The 27,234-nt window shown below is 33.7% G+C and overlaps 1 protein-coding gene across 1 annotated transcript; it reads right to left on the reverse strand.

The window, feature by feature from the left end:
* Positions 1-3,774: 3,774 nt before the first annotated feature.
* Positions 3,775-26,451, reverse strand: LOC125677198 (ryncolin-1-like). The gene is made up of 7 exons (XM_048915201.2): positions 26,403-26,451; positions 15,621-15,729; positions 15,343-15,465; positions 14,871-14,998; positions 9,007-9,103; positions 6,089-6,253; positions 3,775-4,107 (listed from the first exon to the last, which is right to left on the reverse strand). The coding sequence occupies exons 2-7, from the start codon at positions 15,706-15,708 to the stop codon at positions 3,854-3,856; spliced, it is 855 nt and encodes a 284-aa protein (XP_048771158.2). The 5' UTR covers positions 15,709-15,729; positions 26,403-26,451; the 3' UTR covers positions 3,775-3,853.
* Between the last annotated feature and the right edge of the window lie 783 nt (positions 26,452-27,234).

Consider the following 27,234-nt stretch of genomic DNA (forward strand, 5'->3'; position numbering starts at 1 on the left):
AATGGTGTTTGAATGATCACGAAAACGTATGTATATGTCATTCGTATAAACATACCAGATAAATTATGAGGTTGCCCTGTCCATAAAATATGCAGTGCAATCGAACAAGACTTGTACTTTTCGTGGAGTGGTTTTTCTTCCTTGCTGTTGTAATCATGTAATTTCGATAATAGTGTGGGTGGGGGAAATTATTTGAAATTGAATTGATTTTGCGCACTCCATAACCCTATTTCATGTAATTTAAGTAATTTGTCAGGGTAAAATAAATTCCAGCGTAGGACTAAAAATTGTGTCCATGCAATTGTTTCGAGTTCTTTTTCAGAACTCAGATGATTTCAGCTTCTCCCTTGTCAGCTTCCCATATTTATCTAGCAGCATTCTATTATTACCTGCATATGGTGTTTATGTCTCATAGCTTATTCGATACGCAAGAACCTGTTCTGCTTATGACAAGTGTTTTAATCGAAGCAGGCTACTTACAATCAAGTTGATGGTGCAGAGGTTTTAACATTCTCGTTTAATGTCAGCATTTCGCAAGTTCTATGGTCGTTATAACGATCTAGTTTGTCAATACAACCTATGATTGGGTCAAATGCTGTCTGACGTGTTTCATACGAGTTGCTTGGCCGTTTTGGTACACTGATTTTGACTATGGATAACTCAGTTTGCCTGATCAAGATATAGGACTCACGACGGGTGTCACCGGTCGATAGGGGATGCTTACTTATGGTAGGCACTTGATCTCACCTCTGGTATATCCAAGGGCCCGTGTTTGCATAACCCTTTATTTTATATTGATTATGCAAGTTATAAGATTGATCACTGTTAATTATCTTCACTTTTCATTTGTAAAAATAGCGTTGTTTGTGGAATACAATGTTTGAAGTAAACCATGTCTTATGTTTGTATCTTTGTTCAAGAATGAACGGAAGCCGATAGGGCATAGAATTAATATTCATTGAACTGACGGTCACCGCTCATTATTTGTCGGTCGGCATGCCATATAAATGAATTAGAGGTTGACACTTAATTCATATGGCGGTCTTATACCGTAGTGATAACTTCCCCTCAGAAGACTGTCTACATAGTGAGACCCCCAATATTGATAATTCCTTCCGGAAGGCCTATTAACCAGATAATGAGATTGTTATGAGATTGATCACTGTTCGTCATCTTCACCTTGGATAATGACAAGATTTCATAGCTTGAGGAGTACCAGGAAAATGTACTTGCAGCAAAATTGTACATAAAGAGAGACTCACTCAAGCATGAATGTAGAATAATTATAAAGATGCAGGAGAGAGAGAGAGAGAGAGAGAGAGAGAGAGAGAGAGAGAGAGAGAGAGAGAGAGAGAGAGAAAGAGAGAGAGAGAGAGAGAATATTATATGGTGATATAATTAAACTCATTGTCTTCAATGGGTATGGCATGTCAGTAGAGAATCATGATTCATATGGTGATATTTTTCAATTATATACTCGTTTCAGTGCAATGGCATTGTACAAATAAATATTTTAAGTGTTGTTAGGGAAAGTGGTTGCTATGGTGATATGTGTAAACATATTGTCTTCCATAGGTCCGACATGTTAGTAAATAATTACATGTTGATATATTTGTATTATATTCTCATTTGAAGGCAATTGGAATTGTACAGTTTGAAATGTTTGCTTGTTGCTAGGGAAAACTGGTTGCTATGGTTATATAGTTAAACCTGATGTCTTCATTGGATTCAACATATCAGTAGAAAATCATATATTGGTATATTTGCATTAGGTTCTCATTCCAGTGCAATTTAATCATACAACTTTAAATTTTATGTGCGTTGCTAAGGAAAATCAGTTGCTATGGTGATATGGTTGAAGTCTGATTTCTCGAATTGGTCTGAAATATCAATAAATTAAAGTGAACCCAGATTATTTGTATTTATTTTCAGTTAATAGATTCATTTTAATGCATATATTGCAGATATTCTTGTTTTATTGTGTTGGAAATGAGTCTGAAAGAGTTGCCTAGCAACCGTTACTATGTGCATTTCCGACTCTTTTGATTTTTATTTTGAGTACACTTAGTATTGATTGTTTAGAAAATATGTATCAAAATTTGGCACTTTTCGGATAACTAAAGTAATATGTATTTAAAATACCTTAAAATTGTCGAATTTACAGAAAATTGATAAATATTAAAACAATGCCTTTTCCAAAGTCCTCTACATATACCATATAATAGTATTTCATTAGTATTGTACATTTTTATATTGAAGTAACCTTTACCTCACCTAAATAAATTATCATTATGTTTGAAAAATTATTATTTTCATTTTTATACAAATTTTAACAAGTATGTATTTCTGCACTTTACAAAACCCAATACAGTGGTTGCTATGGAAACACAAATGCTTTAATTTCCATAGCAACCATTGATGCACATTTTTTTTTTACTCTGCATGTCTTCATATATCACTATTATGAAGAGTTATGAAAAGTTTCATGAAAATCCAAGATTATCAGTATGCCACCTTCTGCATGATTCTTACGTGGACTGCTACTTAATTCAATTCAACCAACTGTAAAAGAAATATTGAATTTTTTTTTTACATATCTATTTGAAAGTTCAATTAATACTGGTAGATCTGCTCTATCATCATATGGGATTCAGTATTCTGGTGTGCCTATTGGATCGCACCCTCTAGTTACATGATTTTTATAAGACGTATTCAATTTAAGACCAGGAAAACCAAGATGCTGTGAAACTTGGAATATGTCTGAAGTGCTTACTTTTTTGCTAAAATTGTCTCCTGTGAAATTTATTTCTCTTAAAGAACTTACTTAGTTATGTTCATTGGTTTAACTAGTGCGCAGTCTTTCCATCTGTTAAGTATAAATCATATGTACAAGGGGAGTAAATCATATACTTATTTTTAAATCTTTGTTGAAACAAAGTAGACCAGGTTATTTGTGTGGACAATTAGAACGTTTTGCTTACCTGTCTGATAGAAGGTTACGTTTTGTTTTGATGTTGAAAGAATATTTAGACACACAAAACATTTAAGAGGCACATGTACAGATTTATTTATAAGCTATGTCAAGCCTCATAAAACTGTATCTAGAGACACTATAAGTAGGTGAATTAAATTGGTGATGTTAAAATCAGGAACTATTATTACTAAATTTGCATCGCATTGTTAGATCAGCCTCAGTTTCAAGGGCATCTGAAAATTTATACCAGTCAATAATACTTTAAATGCTGCAGGGTGTTCACATGCACATATTTTTGCTAGGTTTTATAAAAAAAAAAAAAAAAAAAAAAAAAAACTAGCAAGAAAGACGCAGAACTATACCAACAAGCTGTATTGAATATCTGATTATTTCTCTGTTTTGATTTTAGTGGTGCTCATCAACAGATACAGTGTTATACATGTAATATATATGATGACAAAAAACATAATTTGATAATGTGTTCAGTGATGATGTTTGACTATTTCTGCATGATAAATGGTGGAAGTTTTTTAGTTTTCTACTTATTGTTTTCTTACAGTGAATTTGAGAATTTACTTTATTCAGTGTTTGAGAATCTCTTTGAAGTCTCATATGAAGCTTTCAGCTCAGGTAAGCAAAAAGTGAATAAATTGGTAGAATAATATACAAAACATGTATTCTCAATCTAGTGTACAATCTGTATGCAACTAATTACAACTACCCTATATCACAAAGAAAGCTTTAGCTGAAATATCGCCAGATCGGTGTTAACTTCAGTGTATAGAAAGAAACAAAATTAATGTTTTTCTCAGTTCATTTATTTTTTTCAAGCAATGAATGAATTATGAATCATCGCTTTTATAAATGCTCCTTTCTGTTTCATCTTGGTCTGATCATCATTAGTGTTGATTTCAAGGCTTCGTGTCTTCTTTTCCAAGGATACCAAGTAGGATGTTTAGCATTGACAACTGCAGAAGTGGTGTAGAGACCGTTTAAGTTTGACTGATGACACTTCCTGTACCACCATGCGCCGTGCCAGGCTTTTGCGCAGTTATAATTTCTAAGATTATTTGTGTCATTATCTTGGTCTTTTGTCGTAAATTTCATCCCATTCTGATATTTCAAGCCGTCTCCTGGTATGAGAAAAAATAGAGACTTTTCACTGTTTCTTGCTAGCAATGAAATATAAAAAAAGACTTAATTAAGCTTAGCGCTCAGGTTGTTGAAACCTAGTATCAGTTTAAACTCAAAATGTTCAAAATAAGTATTTACTCTTTCTTTGTCAATTACCCTGCGATAAAAGTTAATGTTAACGACGTTTCTTACATACTGGGGTCCTTACTACGGTGGGCGTTGGCAGGATATGAACCTTTACTACTACAACTTTGAGCGCCATCTATAGTTTAAAACTTGTCTATCTTCATCTACAGCTGGTGAATTATTTATGTAGGTGACTATTCCGGAATGGGATGTATACGAAAGCCCAGAAGGCTCATTCGAGATTCGAAATTCAAAATACGAGATTCGAATTTCGAAATGCAACGTCCAAATTAACCAATCAAAATTTAGGTCACAATAGATGGTAGAGGCATATAAAGTTAAGATATGAGAAAAAGCTTATTCTCCTAATATGTTTACCAACATTTCTTTTAAAACTATGAAAGTTATGATGCATGCTTAATATGCAGACAAGTCCGTAGAAAGCGGGAAGGGAGGGGCAGGAAACTTGTTTCAGCTGCCACATATTTAACTCTGTATTGTGCGGTAACCAGGTCAAATAATGACGAATACACCTCATAATATACCTAAAATGAAATCGTATATGAAGCCTATTAACCGATGAAAGCCCTCCAACAATTGATTTTAGTTTGATTTTGGGGGAAATTCAAAACATAGTAGTTCTCTTATACGGGTAGAAGGTCAATTTATAAAGCTTGCAAAAAGCGTGAAACGATTAAATATAAATCGAAATAGGGATGGGATAGACAAGGAATCCACACATTTCGGAGAAATTATCGCTGCAAAAAAAAATCAGAAAGGGGGGTGTTGGTAGTAGTGTCGATACTTCAGGTGCCTATAGAAATATTTTCCCCACCCGCTCCATCTTTTATAGGCGGCGTAAAACCCCAATCAATCAATCAATCAATTTTATAGGCGTCTGTATGTAAACAATGAAGGAAATTCGAGCCATGAATAAATATTTCTCCCCAATCTATGTTGTCTCTTTATATATATTTTTTATGTTTTATCTAATCTTATTCATAGCAAGCTTGATTTCTAGTTTTAAAAGAAATTTCTCGTTGTTTGGTAAACATATTAGAAGAATAAGCTTTCTGTCATATTTTAAGTTTATATGCATCCTCTAACTTTTAATCTATTGTGACCTACATTTTGATTGGTTAATTTGGATGTTGAATTTCCAAATTCGAATCTCGTATTTTGAATTTTGAATCTCGTATTTTGAATTTCGAATTTCGTATTTTGAATTTCGAATCTCGAATGAGCTCTGGGCTTTCGTAGATGTAAAACTTATACGGTACCAATTTTGATGCACAAGATGCGCATTTCGACAAATAATGTCTCTTCAGTCATGCTCAACCGAAATCTTTGAAATCCGAAATAACTATGAAGTTTTAGAGCTAAATATAGCCAAAAACAGCGTGCCAAAAAAGTGGAGCCAAATTTGTCCAAGGATAAGAGCTATGCATGAGGGAGATAATCTTTAATTTTGAAATGAATTTCTAAATTTAGTAACAGCAATTAAATATACATCCGTATTTTCAAGCAAGTAACGAAGTACTTAGCTACTGGGCTGTAGAGACTCTAGATGTAAGATAAGTAACGAACAAAAACATTTAGTCGTGAGAGTTCTTTATCATTTCAACGTCTAACGTGACGCGGGACCTTATATTGTAATGAAGGCTTCTTTCGAAAGACCCGTGAGTTTCACTTTTATTTTCAGTTGTTTTATAATCTATATTGGATGAGATCCCGTTTCATTCCATCAAAGACCTCAAAGAAGTTTGAAGACTTTAGACTGGCATCCCATTTTATAACAATTTCTCTCAAGAGCTAACTGTTATTATAATATTCGTGACTGCATAAGAAACTTACCTGCCGTGCCACTGTAGCCCGACGTCATCAACTTATACTTGCTATTCTCATCGCCAACAATAAATTTGGAATATTTGGCATACCCCTTTTCTCCAGTGAATCTCTGTAGATCAATACGGAGCTGCTGTGTTTTACCATTGGTTAACAAGTGGATGAATTCATTACCTAAATATAAGTTGAAATGTCCTTAATTAGCGGTTTGATTTAATTTGAACTACAATGAGATTACTTGAAGGTATTAAGTAGAGAAAACAATTTTTGTTCAGGTAGGATCAGCATAATACATTCATGAGTTAGTTGGGAATACGTATTGTTGTAAATAATGTAAAATAAAAAATGTAAGAAAAATAAAGCCAGCTATATTACGTAAAGATATGGTTTACTTTTTCACAAATACACGGACCTGTTCATCATAACAAGAGTTCCACGTACCTTAACGGTCACCTGAGTATACACATCATTTACTGTATTGTGTTACCGGTGTGTTTTTCATACTTCTCCATTTTTACATTTGAACTAGATATACTGTCATACACATTTGATGATTTGGAATTCTTTTATGGGTGAGTAAGTTTTATCACGTCACAGCGAAATGCGATTTCCTATTTATGTTCTAAAAGGGCAAATTGATTTAGAGACCTCATTGCTCATACGGGTAATCATGCAAACACTGCGTGTTTGATGTCCACGAATAAATATATTTATTGCACTTTTAAGACATGATCAGCTAAGACCCATCCATGGATCTGAACTCAGGGATAGCAAATTTCCCATTGCTCGTTATAATGATACAGGTTTGTTTTTTCTTTTACTTGGTGTTCAGCAGTACAAAAGATTTTATACTGCATTTGCAATACATTATGTATATGACCAATTTAGCACCACCCTGGTAAATGTAACGGAACACTGTGGTCATGAATGTCACAGTGTTAGTAGAGAGTCCAATGTTCATTCAATGATACATATAAGATATGCATTTTCAATAAATGACAAACTTAGCCCCATCCAAGGACATAGACCCTGAGGTCATGAATTACACAGTATTGGTATGGAGCTCATTGCTCGTTATAATCATACCAACAGTTTGACTGCTTGATGATCAGAATTAAGGAAAAATATTTTCTAAAATTTAATGCATTTTCAATATATGACCAACTTGGCTCCACCCTATGACATGACATTAACACAGGGATTATGAATTTCACAGAATTGACACAAGGTTCAATGCTAATAATTATCATGCCAACAGTTTGACTGCTTGATATCCAGAAGTAGGGAGTATTTTTAAGATATAATGCAATATAAATATTTTTGCCGCACCCTGGTGCCAAAACCCCTCTGGGATGATACATGTATCTATAATTGTGGTAAAGGGCTACCTGTTCTTTTTAAAGCTATATATGTCGTATTCTTTGGATATTTTCGTAGGAATAAAAATCAAATATTTTATATAAAGCTATGCAAATTATGCAATTTAATTCAATCGGATTAAAAAGCAATCCAGCTAATTTCCTATTTAATCGTGTATTCTCTGAGTTGGATAGTGAACGTAACGTTGCACACGGAATTTCGAAAGTAAACAATTGCATGGCGACGTGAATGCATGGACTGCCCACAGGCTGTTGGCGGGACACATTCAGTGATAAAAGACAGCAAGACGAAAAATAGGGTAGAGAGAACCACTTTGAGCAATTGAAGGGGAGTTCAATTTCATGATTAACAGGAATTCTCCATTCAGTACGACTACATACTGTAAACGAAATCTTCATTTCCAATGATGTTTCGACTAATATTTGTTCGTGCGTTTGCGCACATCCACAATAAACGTCATTCCTTCATAAATGTGCATTAGAAAATCACCATTTTCCTCATACAATAAGTACAACAATACTCCTTTAATAACCGTATATAATTTGTCGAAATTGTCAAATCATATTATTTTCCATAGTTTATCACACTGATAAGATACACGGTCTGCTTTTTAACATAGAACAAAATACTTTTAATCCCGCACATATACCTTTAAATATCCATTTAGTTCTCATTTAGTATCAATAGCATTAAAAGAAGATGGTATACATATGTTTTACGTATAAACACTATATGCTAGGTGTGATCCCACACTGAAGGCAGAACCTCTACCCCGCTGAACTTGAAATCTTTAATTTTTGGTAGCTCCTGGGCCTTCTTTCTGTACATGACTATGCATTTAGGTTTATTCTAAACAGATGTGCGGTTGCAGAGAAGATTTTTAATAATTCGTCAATTGTTGGCAATTTTTGTCTCTCCCCTCAGGCCTCTCGGGTGCAAAAATCCTGAAATTAACCATCTATGTCCCTCTTCTTCAAAAAATGCTACATACCATTTGATAAGAATTGGAAGGGTTGTTATCAAAAAGTTTAAAATATTCAATCGCTAACACAAATCACAGGACGGACGACGACGGACGCAGATCATTACCAATAGGTCACTTGAGTGACTCACGGGTGATCTAAAGATATGTATTTGAAGAAGATAGAGAAACGTACAATTATATCTATTGCAGAAAGAATCTAGTGTGATAAACTAAGAGACCTTTGGTTAGTTAAAATTGTTTAAACATTTACTTAATTAAGATATATCACTATTACTAAGAATTTTACTACATGAATTATTACATCGATTATGTTAAAAACAAGTGTAACATAAATACAAAGAAGAAGAATTATTTGTTATTTGAAGAAGAAAAAACAACTAAAAAGTGAAATTTACTATTGTACGAATATAAGAGGTGAGTATTCTGCAATTTCTTTTCTATTGCGAGAATGATTACTTGGCATTCAGTTGATATTCGTTGTCATTAAAAGGTAATTATTGCTCCCTATATTTGGTATTCCATAAAAATTGCGTTTAACAATCTCTAAAAACATGCATAGCACCTATCCAGTAATTTTTGGAAGGATCCCCAAAGCCGTTTTTGTACTCTTTCCATGTTCTGTAGAAGTCAGTGGAACCATCTATCCGTTTTTGTATGACCTACAATAAACAACAGTCACGCAGTGGTTGTATTGAATTCTCATCATCAATAATCCCAATATGTACGTTTTACCACATGCAAATCAATTTTGAGAAAACACTCATAAATTGTCTGTTAGACAAAAAATATTTTGAATTCTAGATTTGAATTTGTATATACAATATAGATGAAATAGTATGATGCTCTAATTGGTTTAATGACCCATACTTTGTGATATAACAACAGAAAACTGTTTCAGTTATTTCTTTAAAAGTATTCTGCTTTCCAAACGGTATCGAATGCATTACGAAGAACTTTTAGATTTGTGGTAGTATTCAGGTCGGTATGCTGTCAACATATGCAACATTCATTGTCACAAAAATTACTAGGTTCAGTCTTGTATTCCATCATATTTCTAGTACAAGTTTGCACCCTACATTTCCTACAAATATAATACATAATAGTTTTACCATATAACCATAGACCTGTAGAACAGCAAATAAATTCTTTCCTTTTACAATCGCCGGGGGGGGGGGGGGTTATGTTTTAACAGTAATTCTTCGTTCAAATCTTTATTTAATGATATAAGAATTATCATACTTTTCGAGGTCATTGTCATTAATGGGGAGATAAGGAATTAATCCTTAGTTATACTTGACGTTTAGACCAGGCACATATGTTAAAGAAAATATGCGTACCCTCTTTAGTAAACTTTGCAGACATGTTCACGAAACTTTCCTAAGATATGTCCTAAGATATAACTTAGTGAAATGGGTTAGGAACATCCTACGATCAACGTCTTAGGGTGTATTTCGACGATATCTTAGGAACATGTTAAGTTTGGGCGCCCTAACTACTTAGGAACATTCTTATTCCTATACAAATGATATTCGTGACATAATTAAAATCTAGACACATACACCTAGAGAAAAGACAGACATTCTTTATTCATATGAATATTCTTAATACAGAGACCCTATATTCAGTAGAATTATTTTATAAACTAAGAAATTATAGAATTATTAACTACTTCAGATAAAATAAAAAACCCCACATAAACTAATATTGTGATACTTGAACCCACCCAGGGATGTTTCATATATTAATTGATTTATTTATATTAGAATGAGTCCCGCAATAATTTTGTAGAATAGTTTAAAAATCGAACCAATATACCTTGAAAATTACATGTACTCACGTCAAGGTCATAGATAAAATAAATGAACAATCCTTTTCCGACACAAGTCAAACTGGTCTGAATTTGATTTGTGAGTCGTGTGGATTAGTGTATCATCATGAGTAAGAAGAGAAACACAAATTGTTCAACTGAAGAAATTTAAGTAATCTAGTGGGTTGTCAATGTTTCTAAATATCCTTCCATGGTTTATGTGAGCTCTTTGTATCAATATCAAAATTTATACAAACTTAGGACGATCAAAGACAAGGGTTATGCTGCTCAAAAGTTAAGATGAACATACGGCGATGCCTTCATTTAGGAAAGCTTCGAGGAACTGATTTAAGACTAAGAAATGTCCTAAGACATACTTAGGATACGTCTTAGTCCTAATATAGCTTCATGAATATCCCTGCAGTAGTGATGAAAGTTTTAAATAGAGGAATGTGTGCTGGTTCCAGCTGACAAAGCTGGTAACAATATTGTCTTTGTTTGATATGCTTATTATTATAACAACTCAATTTGGTAATCCAACTTATTGTCAAAGTGTCGTTTCAAAAAACGAAATTCTTCAAAATCACGTTTCAGTTTTAAATAACTTAACATCCCAGACAACGACACGAATGAATTTAAATTACAATATGTATAGATTACAAAACTTCACAAAAACTCTTACAGACATCGATGCATAACAGGATCCAGTAAAGTTCTACCAAACCCTCACGAAAATATCAACTGCTACGAAGGAGAAACTGTAGACATATTATGCCACAACACATGCGAAAAGTTGTGTAAATCAAATGTGGAATCTCTAAATTCCAAAGATTTTTTTAGTAAATTTGAAATCACAAAACTTTCCAAGATCCATCAACATCAAAATATACGACTTTTCAACATTTAACCCTAACATTCCTCATGATAAATTAGGGACATTTGCTACAAACAAAAAATTGGATGCATGGGTTCGTATATTTTTGTTTTATTCTGGTTCTGATTAGTACAAATATTAGATTCTTATAATATTGGGAATTTATATACTTTCTATGCAGATATTCAAAAATTGTGATACAGCCGTATTTTGGCTCTCCCTATCAAACTCTACAAAGTTGCCCACTTGTATTGAACAAAATGGAGATATCTTAGTCAAAAATTAAATTCCATGCGCTGAAATTTATTCAGTTTACTTATATAAAAGGATTCATTTTCATCTTTTTTTAAAGTTTGTTTGAAGACGTGACTTTAAAGATTATGACTTTTGACATCATAGAGAGCCAAAGCGGCTAAAAGCAAACTCAGAAATGATCAATTATCCAGAAATTTACTTTGCTAAACACCATTTTAACTTTACGAACAAATACCCTGAATTTGATTTTTAAAAGACAGTATACAGTGGTCTTTGGTGAGAAGGTCTTTCAACAATCTGTTGAAATTTCGATGGACACGAATTGTGACCCTTTATCAGCTGACCCGTTTTCATATTTATTTCCATTCATATGTCGATTCGATATACCCCCGTGAACTCAAAATAAGACAACACAGTCTTCTATGCAAGGTGAAGATAACTAACAGTGATCAATCTCATAATTCCTATACGAAATACAAAATAGATAGTTGGGCAAACACGGACCCCTGGAGACACCAGAGGTGGGATCAGGTGCCTAGGAGGAGTAAGCATCCCCTGTTAACCGGTCACACCCGCCGTGAGCCCTATATCCTGGTCAGGTAAATGAAATTACCCGCAGTCAAAATCAGTGTCCCAAGAACGTCTTAACAATCGGTATGAAACAAGTCAGACAGCATTTGACCCAATGCGAGGTTGTACTGACGAACTAGATCGTTATAACGACCATAAAATTTGCGAAATGCTGACTTCAATCGAGACTGTTGAAACCCCTGTACTATCAACTTTTTTTGTCAGTAGCTTACCTCGATTTAAAAACTGACTACACGCAGAACAAGCTCTGGCATATCGAATCAGTTGAGATGTATAAACACTATATGCAGGTGATAATGGAATATTGCTACATAAATATGGGAAGTTGACGATGGAGAAGCTGAAATCATCCCGTTTGTCATACAGTTGAGTTGTCAGTTTACCGTTAGTGTCTACTTTCAATAAAATATCTAAGTATGAAGCAGAAGTGGACGACTCTGTGGTGTCCTTTATTTCGAGCTCACGGGGATATATCGAATCGACATATGAATGAAAGTTATTATTATTAATAGACAAAACGTCATCGATATATCTAAATGTCGAATTGAAGGCCACAGCGAGAGATTTTTTCTTCTTGCGTAGAATTTTTTTAATAAATTCTGCTTGATATGAATATAGAAACAGGTCAGCTAACAAAGGAACACAATTCGTGCCCATGGGAATTCCAACAGACTGTTGGAAGACCTGATCACCAAAGACCTCGAAGATATTGTCAATGAGGAACTCTAACATATTTTTTATTTCAACTTCAGAGTACTTGTGCGTGGAATCAGAGTGGTGTTTAACAAAGTAAGTTTTTGAATGACTGATCACGAGATATGAATATTTCCGTTTTCCGTTTTTGTTGAAGAAGAAACTGTCTATGATGTCAAAAAGTCTAGTCTTTATTTATCGTGAGGAGTGGTCGTGTATAGTGTTGAAAAGTCATAAGTTTTAATGTTATTGATTTGGGGAAAATTCTGCGATTTCAAGTTTACTAAAAGTTCTTCAGAATTTTTTAGAATCCACATTTGATTAACGCCACTTCTGGCATATGTAGTCGCACAGTAAGTTTGAAGTTTCTCCTTCACAGCTGTTAATATTTTCGTGAAGAGCAAAGATAGGGGCTTGGTAGAGCACTTACTGGATCCAGCAATGTATCTTTGTTTGTAAGGGTTTTTATGTAGTTTAGGAATCCAGGATAGGTACGGTAACTCATATTCATTCGACCCATTGACTGGGATATTAAATGTGTCTAAAACTGAAGCATGGTTTTGAAGAATTTCATCTTTTGAAAGGGCAGTTGGAGTATAAGTATGATTACCAAAAGTGGAATTAATGCCAAGTTCGTTTAAAATACAGTTGTAATAATGAGCCTTAAAAACAAAGAGAATGTTGTTACTAGCTTTGTCAGCTGGAACCAAAACATATTCCTCATGTAACCTATCTAATTCTTTTATCACTTCTGGTTTATTAAACACAGAGGGATAGATGGTACGTACTTTTGTTTTCATGGGTCTAATGTGGGATTTTAATATCCCTCTTATGCTTTTAACCTATTCTGACAATGTATCAAGTTCTTCTTTTTCATATTTAGCCCATCGTCTGGCATAATCTTCGACAGAACTCATAATAGAGATGAAGTTCTGTCGCCAATTAAAAGACCGAGGTTCTCTGTATTTAGGACCTTTAAGAATAAGTGATTTGAGGTCCTCATTTTCAACTATATCAACATCACCAGTAATGACATGTCCAGCTAGACTATAGTTGAAAGAAGATGAAGAACAAGAACATGTTGGTGGATTACGTATAAGATGATCTATATCTAAGCACTGCAAAGTTTGTTTATAATTAAAAAGTTTGGATGCAATAGTAGAAGTATAGCTGTAGGAAATACAGGGTGTAGACTTGAACTTGAAATAAGTTGGAATACACGACTGAACCCTTTTATGACAAAGAATGTTGCTTATGTTGACGGCATATATTCCTTTGTTTGTAAATTTGAGCTTAAGGAACTGGCGGCATGATTTGGAAGGAATATCATCCATGGTCCGTGCTGGTTTATAGAGCCTGTGGTGGGCAACATCCATAATCATAGAGTTCAGTCTATATTCAGGTGTTGAAAAATCCAAGTATAGACTAGCCATAGCTTCTTCAAATAACGTGTGTAAAACTCTCAATGGAATAGGGTAAAATTTTGTACGAATATGATGTGGACCTAATTGTCTGTTGACGTAAGGCAAAAGTGATTCATATGTTATTGAACACAGCCATTAACAATTAACTAACAATTCAACATATTGATTTAGACTATATATCATAGTGTACATGTACTACGTTTACCTGATCAAGACAAAAAGTTCACGGCAGATGTAACCGGTCAGTGGGCGATGCTTACTCCTCCTAGACACCCGATCCTACCTTTGTTGTTTCCATGAGTCAGTGCTCACCCTAATTTCAATTATGCATTTTTGTTAGATTTATGTATGAGATTGATCACTGTTCATTACCTTCACTTGATGGTTGCTCTCTTTGCCAAACCCACCTCTTCATCCATTAAGTAAGTACTTGTACTTGCATAACAACCACGCAAGTTATTGCATTTTGAACATAATTGTAAATTTTGAAAAATCATGTCACATTGTAATCACCATAAATTCTGCTGGAGGAACATGACTGTTACTCCTTCACTTCACTCTCATTTTTCATAACTGTTAAATCAATACGTCGGAGTTACCTCCCATTTATAGTATTGATTTGAAAACCCCTCAGACATCGTATTTGTTCACATTGTTACAATGCCGTGAATATTGGTTAAAAGAGATCACTTTCGGGTCATATGGACAATTGTACATCTCTTTAGTCATTATTTGCTAGCTATTGACAATGTTTGGGAACATAAGGAAAAAATTCTACTTACTGTCCATCCGCCTCCCTCAGTCGTCATGTCACAGAAAACGTTTTTCCTCATATTTGACTTAGGGCAGATAGTGTAAATGCCATCATGTCCCTTTCTGCTTGGATCTGCTTTCAAAATATCTGCACAACCTAAATTATGTGCAGACAAAAATATATTATGTATATATATGAATAACACATTGAATATGTTTCATCCCTTTAAGATTGATTACTTAACCCGTTAGTTTATTAGGTTAACATGTGACCGCAAATAATCATTTGATCGTGAGTTCGAATCTTACACGGTTTTAATACCCCTACCCACACCAATTGCTTTCTCATGAAATGTCTTTTTCACTACATGAATCAAACTATTATTGTACATATCCTCCACTTTCCATTCAGCTTTTTTTCTGGTGTGGTATGCCATCTTAATTATACCTTCATTTTTACTTTTTGTAGATTTGTTTCGATATAAGTTCCCTTACACTTACTATCACATTTCCTCAATTCATATGTAAACAATACATCAGCCAGGGCACCCACTGGTTTGACATACTTGACGTTTAAAGGACTCCACGAGGATTCATGGCTTTTCAACAACTTGTTTAGCCTAGCTGAAAATAGATTCCATGTCAAATTTCAATGTCTGAACATTATCGTTCATCGAGAAACCTAGCAACGTTATGCATACTCCATTATCAAAACAGTCATCTAAATAATGTGCTTTATAAAATCTCATGAGATGCAAAATAAGTTTAAATGTAGTTACCTCGAACATTTGAATGTATATCATACCCACTGCAGCACACAGCGAGTAAAACTACACAAACCCCTACAGTGCCAAACATCATTTTCATCGTGTGGTGATGGAAAAGCAGCTAAAAAGAATGATAACACAAAACAATTTATGTAGGGCGTTGTGTATTTTTACAGTATATGAACTAAAGTGAACCTATAGATCCTTTGCATGACAACATGCATAACAATATGCAATGAAAATGCGTGTGTGGTATGCGCACAGTTTGTGAGGGATATATATGTTAATTAATCAATTATCAGTGCATTCCTCTCTCGTTGTTTTACCTAATTATGATAAAGAATCTTTCAATGTGGGGGTTATGGGTAGAATATTAAAGAAAACCAAATTCATAATGCAGTTTGTGCAGAGGAGAATAAGGACGTCACCAGAAGAAACCAACAAGTCTTCTTACAATTGTACAAGTACTTACAAACGTCAGTGAAAAACGAGGACCTGCAGGCATGTTTACGAAACTTTCCTAAGATATATCTTTAGCTATATGTCCTAAGATATAACTTAGGAAAAAAGTTATGAACATCCTAAGATCAACTTAGGTGTCCTAGGATGTATCTGAACGATATCTTAGGAATATCATAAGTTAGAACGTGCTAACAACTTAGGAACATTCTTATTCCTTTAGATGCATTTACACATATGATATTCGTGACATATTTTCGTGTAAACAATTAAAATATCTAGACACATACAACTAGAGAAAAGACAGACATTATTTACTTATATGAATATTCTTAATTTTATTTAACGTGAATTCAACATACTATGTTATAAACTATGTCTTTTTATGGTGAATGCAAAACCAATACTTGTGTGCGATAGTTTAAAAATCGAACAGATATACCTTGACTTGCATGTACTCATGTCAAGGTCTTTGATAACAATAATTGAACAATCCGACAGAAGTCAAAGCAGTCTGAATTCAATTTGTGAATTGTGTAGATTAGTGTATTATCGTGAGTAAGAAGAGAAACCCATTATTTTCAACTTTGAAAATTAAAGTTATACTTGATGAGGTTGAAAAAAAAGACATCTTATTAATGTACTATCTAACACCTTTACAAATGCAGCAGAGAAGAGGCGGTCCTACTAAACAGAGTACGCTAGAGTACTTTAGAGTACGCTGGTAAAATTTCACAATTCAATGCAATTTTACCGCTGTTCGTAGATGTTTATACTTTAATTTAACCTAATAAATGTATATCTGGAATATATTGTGTTTGTTTTCATTAGTTTAGGGATTATTTCAAGTTGCAGTTTACCCTTTGATCACGATCCCGATCAAATTTAACTACATACATGTATTTACATTATTTAAATTTCCAAGATTACGCCTTTATCTTATTTTTGAAGTATCAAGTTTTTTTATTCTCAACTAAACAGTAAATTCCTTGAAAATAAATCATTGTTGTTTGGGTTTAATACTGGTGTAATATGTCACATCGCTCAAATACTTTCTTCAAACAAAATACTAATAATCGGGATCGAGATACCGTAAATCTTCAATAAATTTAAAGTTTCCTGGTCAAAATATCGCTAAAAAGCAAGTATTTCTGACAAATATTGCAATATTATTTCATAATCATGTTTATTTAAGCGGTATACATACAAATAAACACTTAAATTGCATTAGATTTGGAAATTTTACCAGCGAACTTTAAGGTACTCAAGCGTATTCTCTTTAGTAGTACCCGAGAAGAGGGCGTGGTAGGATATTTGTGGGAAGATATATGCGTGTATATTATATTATATCATATGCACAGAGAGAGAGAGAGAGAGAGAGAGAGAGAGAGAGAGAGAGACAGACAGACAGACAGACAGACAGACAGAGAGAGAGAGAGAGAGAGAGAGAGAGAGAGAGAGAGAGAGAGAGAGAGAGTCAGAGTCAGAGTCCACAGATTAGGAAGAAATGGCCTTCCTATACTAGTTACAAAAGGAGGAAGGCATCCCTGTCCAATAGCGCCGGGAGGCTATGAAAACCTCGAAATTCCATACTTACTTACAATTAAATAATATTGTGGGTTGTAAATATCTTCATGGTTTCTGAGAGCTCTTCGCCTCAATATCATGGATGTCGCCATGTTTATACAAACAAAAATGGATGATCTTAGGACAAGGGTTATGCTGTCCTAAAGTTAGGATGAACTTATGGCGAGGCCTAAATTCAGGAAAGTTTCGAGAACCTGACTTAAGACTAAGATGTGTCCTAAGACATACTTAGGACACGTATTAGACCTAAGATAGCTTCGTGAACATGTTTACTAGTCCTTTCATTTTCATTTTTTTTTTAAAACTGCAGTCTTTGCTTATTCTTGGATACAAATCATTTGCAACTTTCTTGATACAATCCATTTAAAGCGTCATTCATATCTGTATTAATGTGGAGTAAAACTAAATTATTAAATCTTTGCTGACACATACAAAGTGAGAATCAGCCCGCATGATTTTCATACGTGTTCCTTTTCATTTGAAAATCATGCGGATATCGTACAATAAACATACGAAAAATCACACATCGAATATCAGGCAAATTTATTCAATGATATTCATGCGAAAATCATGCAATTTCCATGCGTGTTTTGGGTATAATATTCTATATTATTTATAACGGCTTTCTGCGATTTTTATATAATAATAGTGCAGTATTTGCATGAAAATATTGCAGTATCTATGCTACATTGGACTGTGAAACATTCAAGGAAGGTTAAATATTATACATTAATTTATATACTTCCACGTTCTAAACACATAAAGTGATCAATAACATAATTTATTATATAGCTAATAAATAATCTATTATAAAATCTGCGTAAAATGTAGAGAATATTAGCATTCAATATCCTGAGAATTTATTGAACGGTAACTTTGCATTGCGTAAATTGTGTGCGTCCGAAACATTCCGAGTATGAGCGTTCAATATTGACGTTACCGTAACGACGTAAACAAGCCAAAATGGCAAACGACGGTCCTCCGAATCTGACAGAGCCGGTATTTGATATCATATTCATTTATTTAAACAAAATGTTCTATTGTACTTAAATTATGATGTCCCCATTCACAAAATCAGTTTCCTTCATGCATTAATGACGGGTTTAATATTGAACAGTTAAGAAATGCATGTTGATATTGCACATCTTCACCTTAGATGCCAATATTGATGAAATTTCGTCTATTTTGGAGTATTTTGAGTGAAAAGGGGTATATTTTAACAACTAAATACTTTAACTATATAATAAAAGGGTTATTGAACTTATATTGGTGAATATTGGCACAAGTTGGCTGTCAAAATGCACGAGCCAACTCGTGCCAATATTCACCAATATAAGTTCAATAAACCTATATTATAATGTAAGTTTCTGTTAACTTCATTTACTATCCTAATTCTGCTCAAAATTACACTTTATAACATAGATCATCATTTTCAGCCTTCCAACCAATGTGTAATTGATGTTCGCATTACAAGACTGATCATGTTCAGATGACTTCCATGCAGAAAAATTTGCATGAAAATCACATGAATAGTCATGTGAATACCATGCGTGTTACTTTCTATATTCTTTGTTCCCCACAAACTGAAAAATTGGTATGACAGAGTTGTCGCCGATTAATCGAAATTCTTTCTTGACTCCAGTCGTCTTATTTTTATTATTGTGGCAATAAATGAATTTCATACGTATATATCATACGTATGAAATTCATGCAAATTTTTGTATATCAAATATATATATATATATATATATAACCACTAACGTTCCAACAACACCCAATACCTAAAAGTGTCGGATCCACAACATGGATAGATCGTCAAATACAAAAAATTATACAAAGCACTAAAATGACCAACGACAAGAAAGAGCAACCAGATTGTCAAATTTTCGGGACGACCCGTCCCTTCTTCAGGAAAAACGAAAAGAATTACATAATGTGGCCAATATCAACAGAGAATAATAACAAAACCTACATAAAAATACATCTAGCACTATAACTACACTAATCTACAAACGTATTTACAACGCAGAGTACATGTTTTTTGGTCTTTAGGCTTGTCAATCAATGTTAAAAGTGGAGCGAATTAGGACATGCCTTATTCGTCCAACTAGCTGATCCAAAAAATCAAAATCAAAATCAAAAAATCTAATTTTTTCGATATATATATATATATATATATATATATATATATATATATATATATATATATATATATTGTGTGTGTGTGTGTGTGTGTGTGTGTGTGTGTGTGTGTGTGTGTGTGTGTGTGTTGAATCCGACTACAAAAATATGAATACACACGTTATATCCAACTACATTTTTGAGCCCCACTACATTTTGTACATGCACCTGTGTAGTGGGATTGAAGACCCTTTGGAATTGATGATATTGAAAATAAAAACTGTGTGGGTGTCCAGTATGTATCAAATTTTTTCACACATTTTTTTAAGTCCATCATGACATGGTACACACTTTGCCCGATGTTGATGACTTGGAGCATGCGCAAAGGATTGTTTTGATCAATGATTGTGGAAAAGTATGCATTATTTTATGTTTTGTAAAATATAACATGAATTCAAAATGGTAAGATTGCCTTTATTAAACTTATGTTGATATCCATTATTATGTTGACACAATGATAGTGGTGCCTAACGATTAAGTTACAAAGTACACTTTCTAACCCTGGGGTTTGACATTCTCCACTAAGGCGATGAATATTATATCAAATTATTCGTCTCATCAAGACAAAAAAGAATATATAATCATATTTTTATCTAATATGTATAATGAAGATTTTCTTCCCCACGAACTGAAAAATTGGTATGACAGAGTTGTCGCCGATTAATCGACATTCTTTCTTGACTCCAATTGTCTTATTTTTATTATTATGGCAATAAATCCTTTTTGTTGTACTAAATTGTTTGTCTCAATGAGACAAATAAAATGGTATCAACTATTTAGGCTCAAAAATCACTTTTTGTTTACGTTTTTGTTATCAAAAATCAGTGTTTTGACCAAAATATTTATTATTCAAGGTAAAAAATTCTGATGTAAAAAAAATGGTGCAATTGGATTTTTAAGCATATAGATAAAAAAAAATTGTTCCTAAAAAACTGTCAAAATTTGAACTTTGACATTTTTCGGCGAGTAATAAAAAACTACTTTTCGGCTCTGATTTTCTTAATATCTATTACGATATATTAATGTTTTTATACCAAAATGTTTGTCTCCATAGATAAACAAAATGGCACTAAGAACAAAGCTCTAAGTAGAATTGTTTTTATCCCAAAACTTCAAACGTACTTTGCCACTACATATACCATCAGTGGTGTAAATCAAATGTGGGTTCTAAACAATTTTAAAGAACTTTCAGTAAACTTGAAGTCGCAAAGCTTTTCTCAAATCAACAACATCAAAACGTATAACTTTTGAACACTTTACACGATCATTCCTCACGATAAATTAAGAATGAGACTTTTTGACATCATAGACAGTTGCTTCTTCAACAAAAATGGAAAACTGAAATATTCATATCTAGTGGTCAGTCATCCAAAAAATCACTTTGTTAAACACCACTCTGATTCCAAGAAAAAGCACTCTGAAATTGAATATAAAAATATGCTGGAGTTCCTCATTGACAGTATGATAGGTGAAAATAACGAACAGTGATCAATCTCATAATTCCTATAAGCAATACAATATAGATAGTTGGACAAACACGGACCCCTGGACACACCAGAGGTGGGATCAGGTGCCTAGGAGGAGTAAGCATCCCCTGTCGACCGGTCACACCCACCGGGAGCCCTATATCCTGATCAGGTAAACGGAGTTATCCGTAGTCCAAACCAGTGTTAAGTATCTTCGTAGTCTTTGGTGATCAGGTCTTCCAACAGTCTGTTGGAAATCCTATGGACACGAATTGTGCTCCTTTGTTAGCTGGCCTGTTTTATGTTCTTATGAAGCAGAATTTATTCAAAAACTTCTACGTGAGAAGAAAAAATTTCTTGCTGTGGCTTTCAATGCAACATTTAGATATATCAACAACGTTTTATCTAACAATGATAATTTTCATTCATATGTCGATTCGATATATCCCTGTGAACTCGAAATAAAAGACACCACAGAGTCGTTCATTTCTACTTCATACTTAGATATTTCATTGAAAGTAGATATTAACGGCAAACTAACAACTCAACTTTATGATAAACGGGATGATTTCAGCTTCTCCATCGTCAACTTCCCATATATATACTTACATATTGTGTTTTTAAATCGAGGCAGGCTACTGGCAATCAAGTTCATGGTGGAGGGGTTTCAACACTCTCGTTTAAAGTCAGCATTTCGCAAATTCTATGGTCGTTGTAATGTCGATACAACCTATCATTGGGTCAAATGCTGTCTGACGTGTTTCATATAGATTGTTAGGACGTTTTTGGCACACTGGTTTCGACTACGGATAACTCAGTTTGCCTGATCAAGATAAACAAGGCGGGTATGACCGGTCGACAGGAGAAGATTATTCATCATGGGCATCTGATCCCACCTTTCGTGTATCCAGGGGTCCGTGTTTGCCCAACTATCTATTTTGTATTGCCTATATAAGTTATGAGATTGATCTCTGTTCGTTATCTTCACTTTTTATTTGTAAAAATAACGTTGTTTGGAATAAAATGTTTGAAGTAAACCATGTCTTATGTTTGTATTTTTGTTCAATAATGTACGGAAACCGATAGATGCAAGGGTATATAATTAATATTCATTTAACTGGCGGCCGCCGGATGAATTAATGGTGGTCGCCACTTAATTCATATGGCGGTGTTATATAGTGATATTTCCGCCATAGTGAGACTTCCCCCGGAAGGATGGCTATATAATGAATCCCTCTCCCCGGACGATTGGTTATATAGTAATATTTACCACGGAAGTCTGGTTATATAGTGAGCCTTCTTCCGGGAAAGTCTCACTATACAGCCAGTCTTCCCCATTTATAGTGAACCTTCCTCCTTTACTTAAGTATCCGGAATACTATTAGTAGTCCTTTTCGCCATATTTTATATGTGTTTATTGAAATACACTCACAGTTTCTTTTATGCACTTTTTAAATTAACTTTACTCAAACATAATGTCCGGAAATTAGGTACCTTTAAAGTGACCAATTTTTATATCAATCAATACCATGGCTTCTCGGCTATTGCACGAGGTTGTGGTAACAATGAATATTTTCAAATCTTAATTTGCCAATGACTCTTGATATCCGAAGGACAACATCACTTTGCAGAAAAAATGGCCGTCGTGATAAGAGGTGCGTTAACATCTCTCCTCATATTTTGGATTTTTATGCAATTCAGAACTGTTTTAATTATACAGGAATTGGACTGTGGTTTAATTATGGAGATGGTTTTCAATGACTTGTTTTAACACCCAAAATTCTTTGCTATGAAAAAGAGATCTTTAAAAGTAGATATTTCGACTGTACAAAAAGCTCATCCAAGTATCGAGGTGAAGTGAGAACAATTCAGCTATTCACGGTTTTGTGCCTCTTGCTTTCGAATGATATTCAATTAAATCCTGGACCTACTGTTACCTACACATGTATAGGTTGTGCGAATAATACCACGTCGAATGTTAAGTTTAATATCAATAAAAATATTGAATGCATTTGTGATTCGTGTATCAACGACATAGATGAAAACGTCTCCAACACCGAAAAAAATAGAAGAAAGTGATATTAATCTCTCTAAAGGTACAAAATTTGCACATGTGAATCTATGATTTAATGAATAAACTGGACTAAATCAGAATTTTATTGAAAGATGGGATTTACGATATTCTGGCAATCTCTGAAAGTAAACTAGATTCAAATATCACGGATTCTGAAGTACAGGTAAACGGATACCACATTGTACGCAGAGATCGCAATAGACATGATGGAGGGGTCCTAATGTACATTAAAGAGAAATGGGCAATTAAAAACGTATGCAAGTGTAAAATGTTTGAAATGCTTACTGTGGATATTAAATTAATGAACTCTCCGACAATAAATACTGGGGTTGTGTATCGACCACCGGATTCAAACACCCAATGGTTAGAAAATGTTGAGGAGTATATCGAAGATATAACGAGTAGTGGTCACGAACGTTTAATAATGGGTGACTTCAATATTGACCAACTGAAAACATTAAATTTTAAACGATCCATGGAAACTTTTGGCTTAGAGCAAACTATTATGAAACCCACCCGAATAACAGAAGATTCAAGCACGCTCATCGATCACATCTACGTGAAGTTTACAGCTCATCTTGTGTAGTGCCAATAGGTCTGAGTGATCATCACCTGATATATGTCGTCCGAAAGAAATATAAGCGTGACACACAAACTGATCATATATATGTGAAATGCAGAGATCAGAAGAAATTGGACGAAAATGATTTTCTCAGGGATCTGCGGGGTGTTGAATGGAATAACAATTAATCTTTTAACAACGTAAATCAAATGTGGTCAACATTTAAGAAGCTTTTTATGAAAATAGTTGACAAGCATATGCCAGTCAAAGAGCGCCGTATCCGGGCCGATTGCGAAAAATGGATTAACGACGACGTTCTATCTGAAATTCGTCAAAGGGATTATCTCCATCGGAAGGCTCTAAGATCCCGCCACGAATCGGACTGGGCCTTATATCGATCAGCAAGGAACCACGTTGTAAAAATAATCGGTGATGTTAAAAGGGAATTTGTTGACAATGCGATAAATCAATGCAGTGACAAACCTAAGGATATGTGGAAAAGATTAATTTCTACCATCTAAATATGCAGGCGCATCAGCATCCTACCTAGAAATTGATGGTGAAGTAATTTCAGACTCCCATAAAATTTCAAATGCCTTCAATGATTTCTTTTGTGGCATAGGTCATATATTTGCGACAAATTTTTATGATTAGCTCCCGAAAATTGAACTAATGCCGAAAGGCTCATTTACAATTCCAAATGTAGAATTTTTAAAGAAAGAATTTAAAAGCATGTCAAGTTCAAAAGCTACAGGTATGGATGAAAGTTCTGTAAAATTACTGAAAGTGAGTATTGATGTTGTAGCTGACATATTGTGTTTCATCATGAATTTCTCTATACAGGAGGGTGACGTTGTAAATGAATAGAAAAAAGCTAGAGTTACCCCGCTTTTCAAATCTGGGGATAATTTTCATGTTAATAATTATAGACCGGTACATGTATCTGTTTTACCTATCATAAGTAAAATTATGGAAAGACACGTTTTTCACACTTTTTACGAATATTTGATCGCAAATAGTCCTTTAACAGAGCATCAATCAGGTTTCAGACCAAAACATTGACAAATGGCTTGAGAACATTGATAAAGGGAAACTCACAAGTGTACTCTTTATTGATTTAAGCAAAGCATTTGATACAGTTAATCATGATGTATTGATGCACAAACTTTTATCTTATGGTATCTGTGAAAAAACATTTAAATGGTTTCATTCTTATCTATATGATCGCAATGTGTCAAATGGAAAGGGACCATCTCAAAGGAAAAAGATGTTATCATCGGTGTCCCTCAGGGTTCTATATTGGGTCCTATGTTTTTTATTCTGTTTGTAAATGACTACCCAACATGTTTTAAACACTCTACAGTCAATATATATGCAGATGATACCACGTAAGATGTTTCTGATAAATCTTTAGATGTGATTGGAAACAAATTAATGAATGATCTTATAAATTCTATGGAATGGATGCATAAGAACAAATTGACAATAAATTTAAAGAAAACACAATGTATTTTAATAGGAACGTCACAAAAATTATCGAAATGTAGAAATCTTTGCATTAATGTTGGTGAATTTTTATAGAAAATGTTTAAATGTGCCAAACGTTTAGGTGTTTACATCGATGAATGTCTTACGTGATCTTATCACAGAGATGCGTTATGTAAAAAACTTAGTCAGAAACTAGGTGTTTTAAGGAAATTGAGTACTTTTATGTCAAAGGAGGCACTACTCAAAATTTACAATACTATTGTTTTTCCTCATTTTAATTATTATTGTACAGTATGGCAGGAAACAAAGAACAAGGCAAATATTGATAGGCTTTTTAAATTACAAAAGAGGGCAGCAAGGATAATTTTACATATCAAGGTATCTCATTCAATATCAAATTCTTGCATGCTATCAAATTTGAGATGGATGCCTTTGATTGAATATTTTATTGATCGAAAAATTATTCTTATGTTTAAAGTTTTACATCATATGACTCCAGAGTATTTGCATGTTTTTAGATTTGTGAATGAGGTAAACACAAGAAATACAAGACAGAACTCTACTAATTTTATTTATGTTACAAGAGCCAAAACAGAATAGTTTTGAAGATCTTTTATCATTTCAGCAGCAATTTCATGGAACTCATTGCCAGATTGTATAAGAAAATGCACAACTACCACATCTTTTAAATCAGCCTAACTAAAACATTATATTGATTCTCAATGATACTCGTGTGTTTATTGTCTCTTTTCATTTAGTTCTTATCTGTATGTATATAAATTGTGATATTTCCATGCGTTGTGATATATGTTCTCGATATGTATATATGTTATAGACAGGACCACAATGTAAACTAGTTTATATAACTAATTGTGCAATCCTGTATAAATAAAGGATATTATTATTACTTTGAAGTGTCACAATATAGCCAATCTATATGATCATAAGTTAATTAAAGGAATTACAGTTGTACTTACCACCACAGCTTCAGGGTACTACAAAGTAAGGTTCAGAATAGATCAGAATCCCTATATATTATATACCATCTCGTCTCCACATCTGGCGAGGAATTACTTACAAATATCGATACTTGATTTTGTCTATGCGACTTCAGTATCTGTTACATTTGTAAAGAACAATTGTTAACATTCAAAACCCAAATATTCAAATTTATAAAACTACATTTTAAGTACAATGCATCATGTTATGGATCAGAACACCCACATATTATAAACTCTTCCACATCACCATCTGGTTTGAAATTCCATATATGTTATCAATATCTGAATTGATTTATCCGTCATCAGAATGAGTTACATATCTAAAGAACAATTAGTAGCAAAAGGAGATATTGAAATGTATCAACTGCATTGTAAAAATATTGCTTATTGTTATAGATTAGAATGCCCAAATATCAAATAACATCCCACATCTGATGCGAAATTACAGAAACATTATCGAGTCACGCACTGAGTCAAGTGCTGATCATTGGATTAGAACGTTAGGTACTGCATTTCTATATGAATGCAATGATAAAGTAGAAAATGTGGTAAATTTTACAAATTCACATTCAAGATTAAAATTGTTTAGAATTGCTAGAAATAATATAACCGTCTGTATTAACTAACGGGGTGGGAATTCATAGCATGAAATAGAGAAATGATTGAGAAAATTACCGTGGTAAAAATAAATAAATAGAGAAATGACTGAAAATTACCGTGTTAGAAGGGGGTAACTCACTGTAGATCGCTGTATGTTGTACAACAAAAGTAGACATATGACCTATAAAAGCAATGGACTACATGTACT

This window comes from Ostrea edulis, chromosome 3 (genome assembly GCF_947568905.1).
Source record: "Ostrea edulis chromosome 3, xbOstEdul1.1, whole genome shotgun sequence".
Classification (NCBI taxonomy): domain Eukaryota; kingdom Metazoa; phylum Mollusca; class Bivalvia; order Ostreida; family Ostreidae; genus Ostrea; species Ostrea edulis.

Bases quoted from the DNA above. Each gene is read 5' to 3' on its own strand.
- LOC125677198 (XM_048915201.2), bottom strand. From the start codon at position 15,708: ATGAAAATGATGTTTGGCACTGTAGGGGTTTGTGTAGTTTTACTCGCT. The intron at 9,104-14,870 runs GTAAGTAGAATT...TGTTTATTGTAG, and splicing joins CTGAGGGAGGCGGATGGACA to GTCATACAAAAACGGATAGA. The intron at 6,254-9,006 runs GTGCTATGCATG...ACTTATATTTAG, and splicing joins TTCCAAAAATTACTGGATAG to GTAATGAATTCATCCACTTG.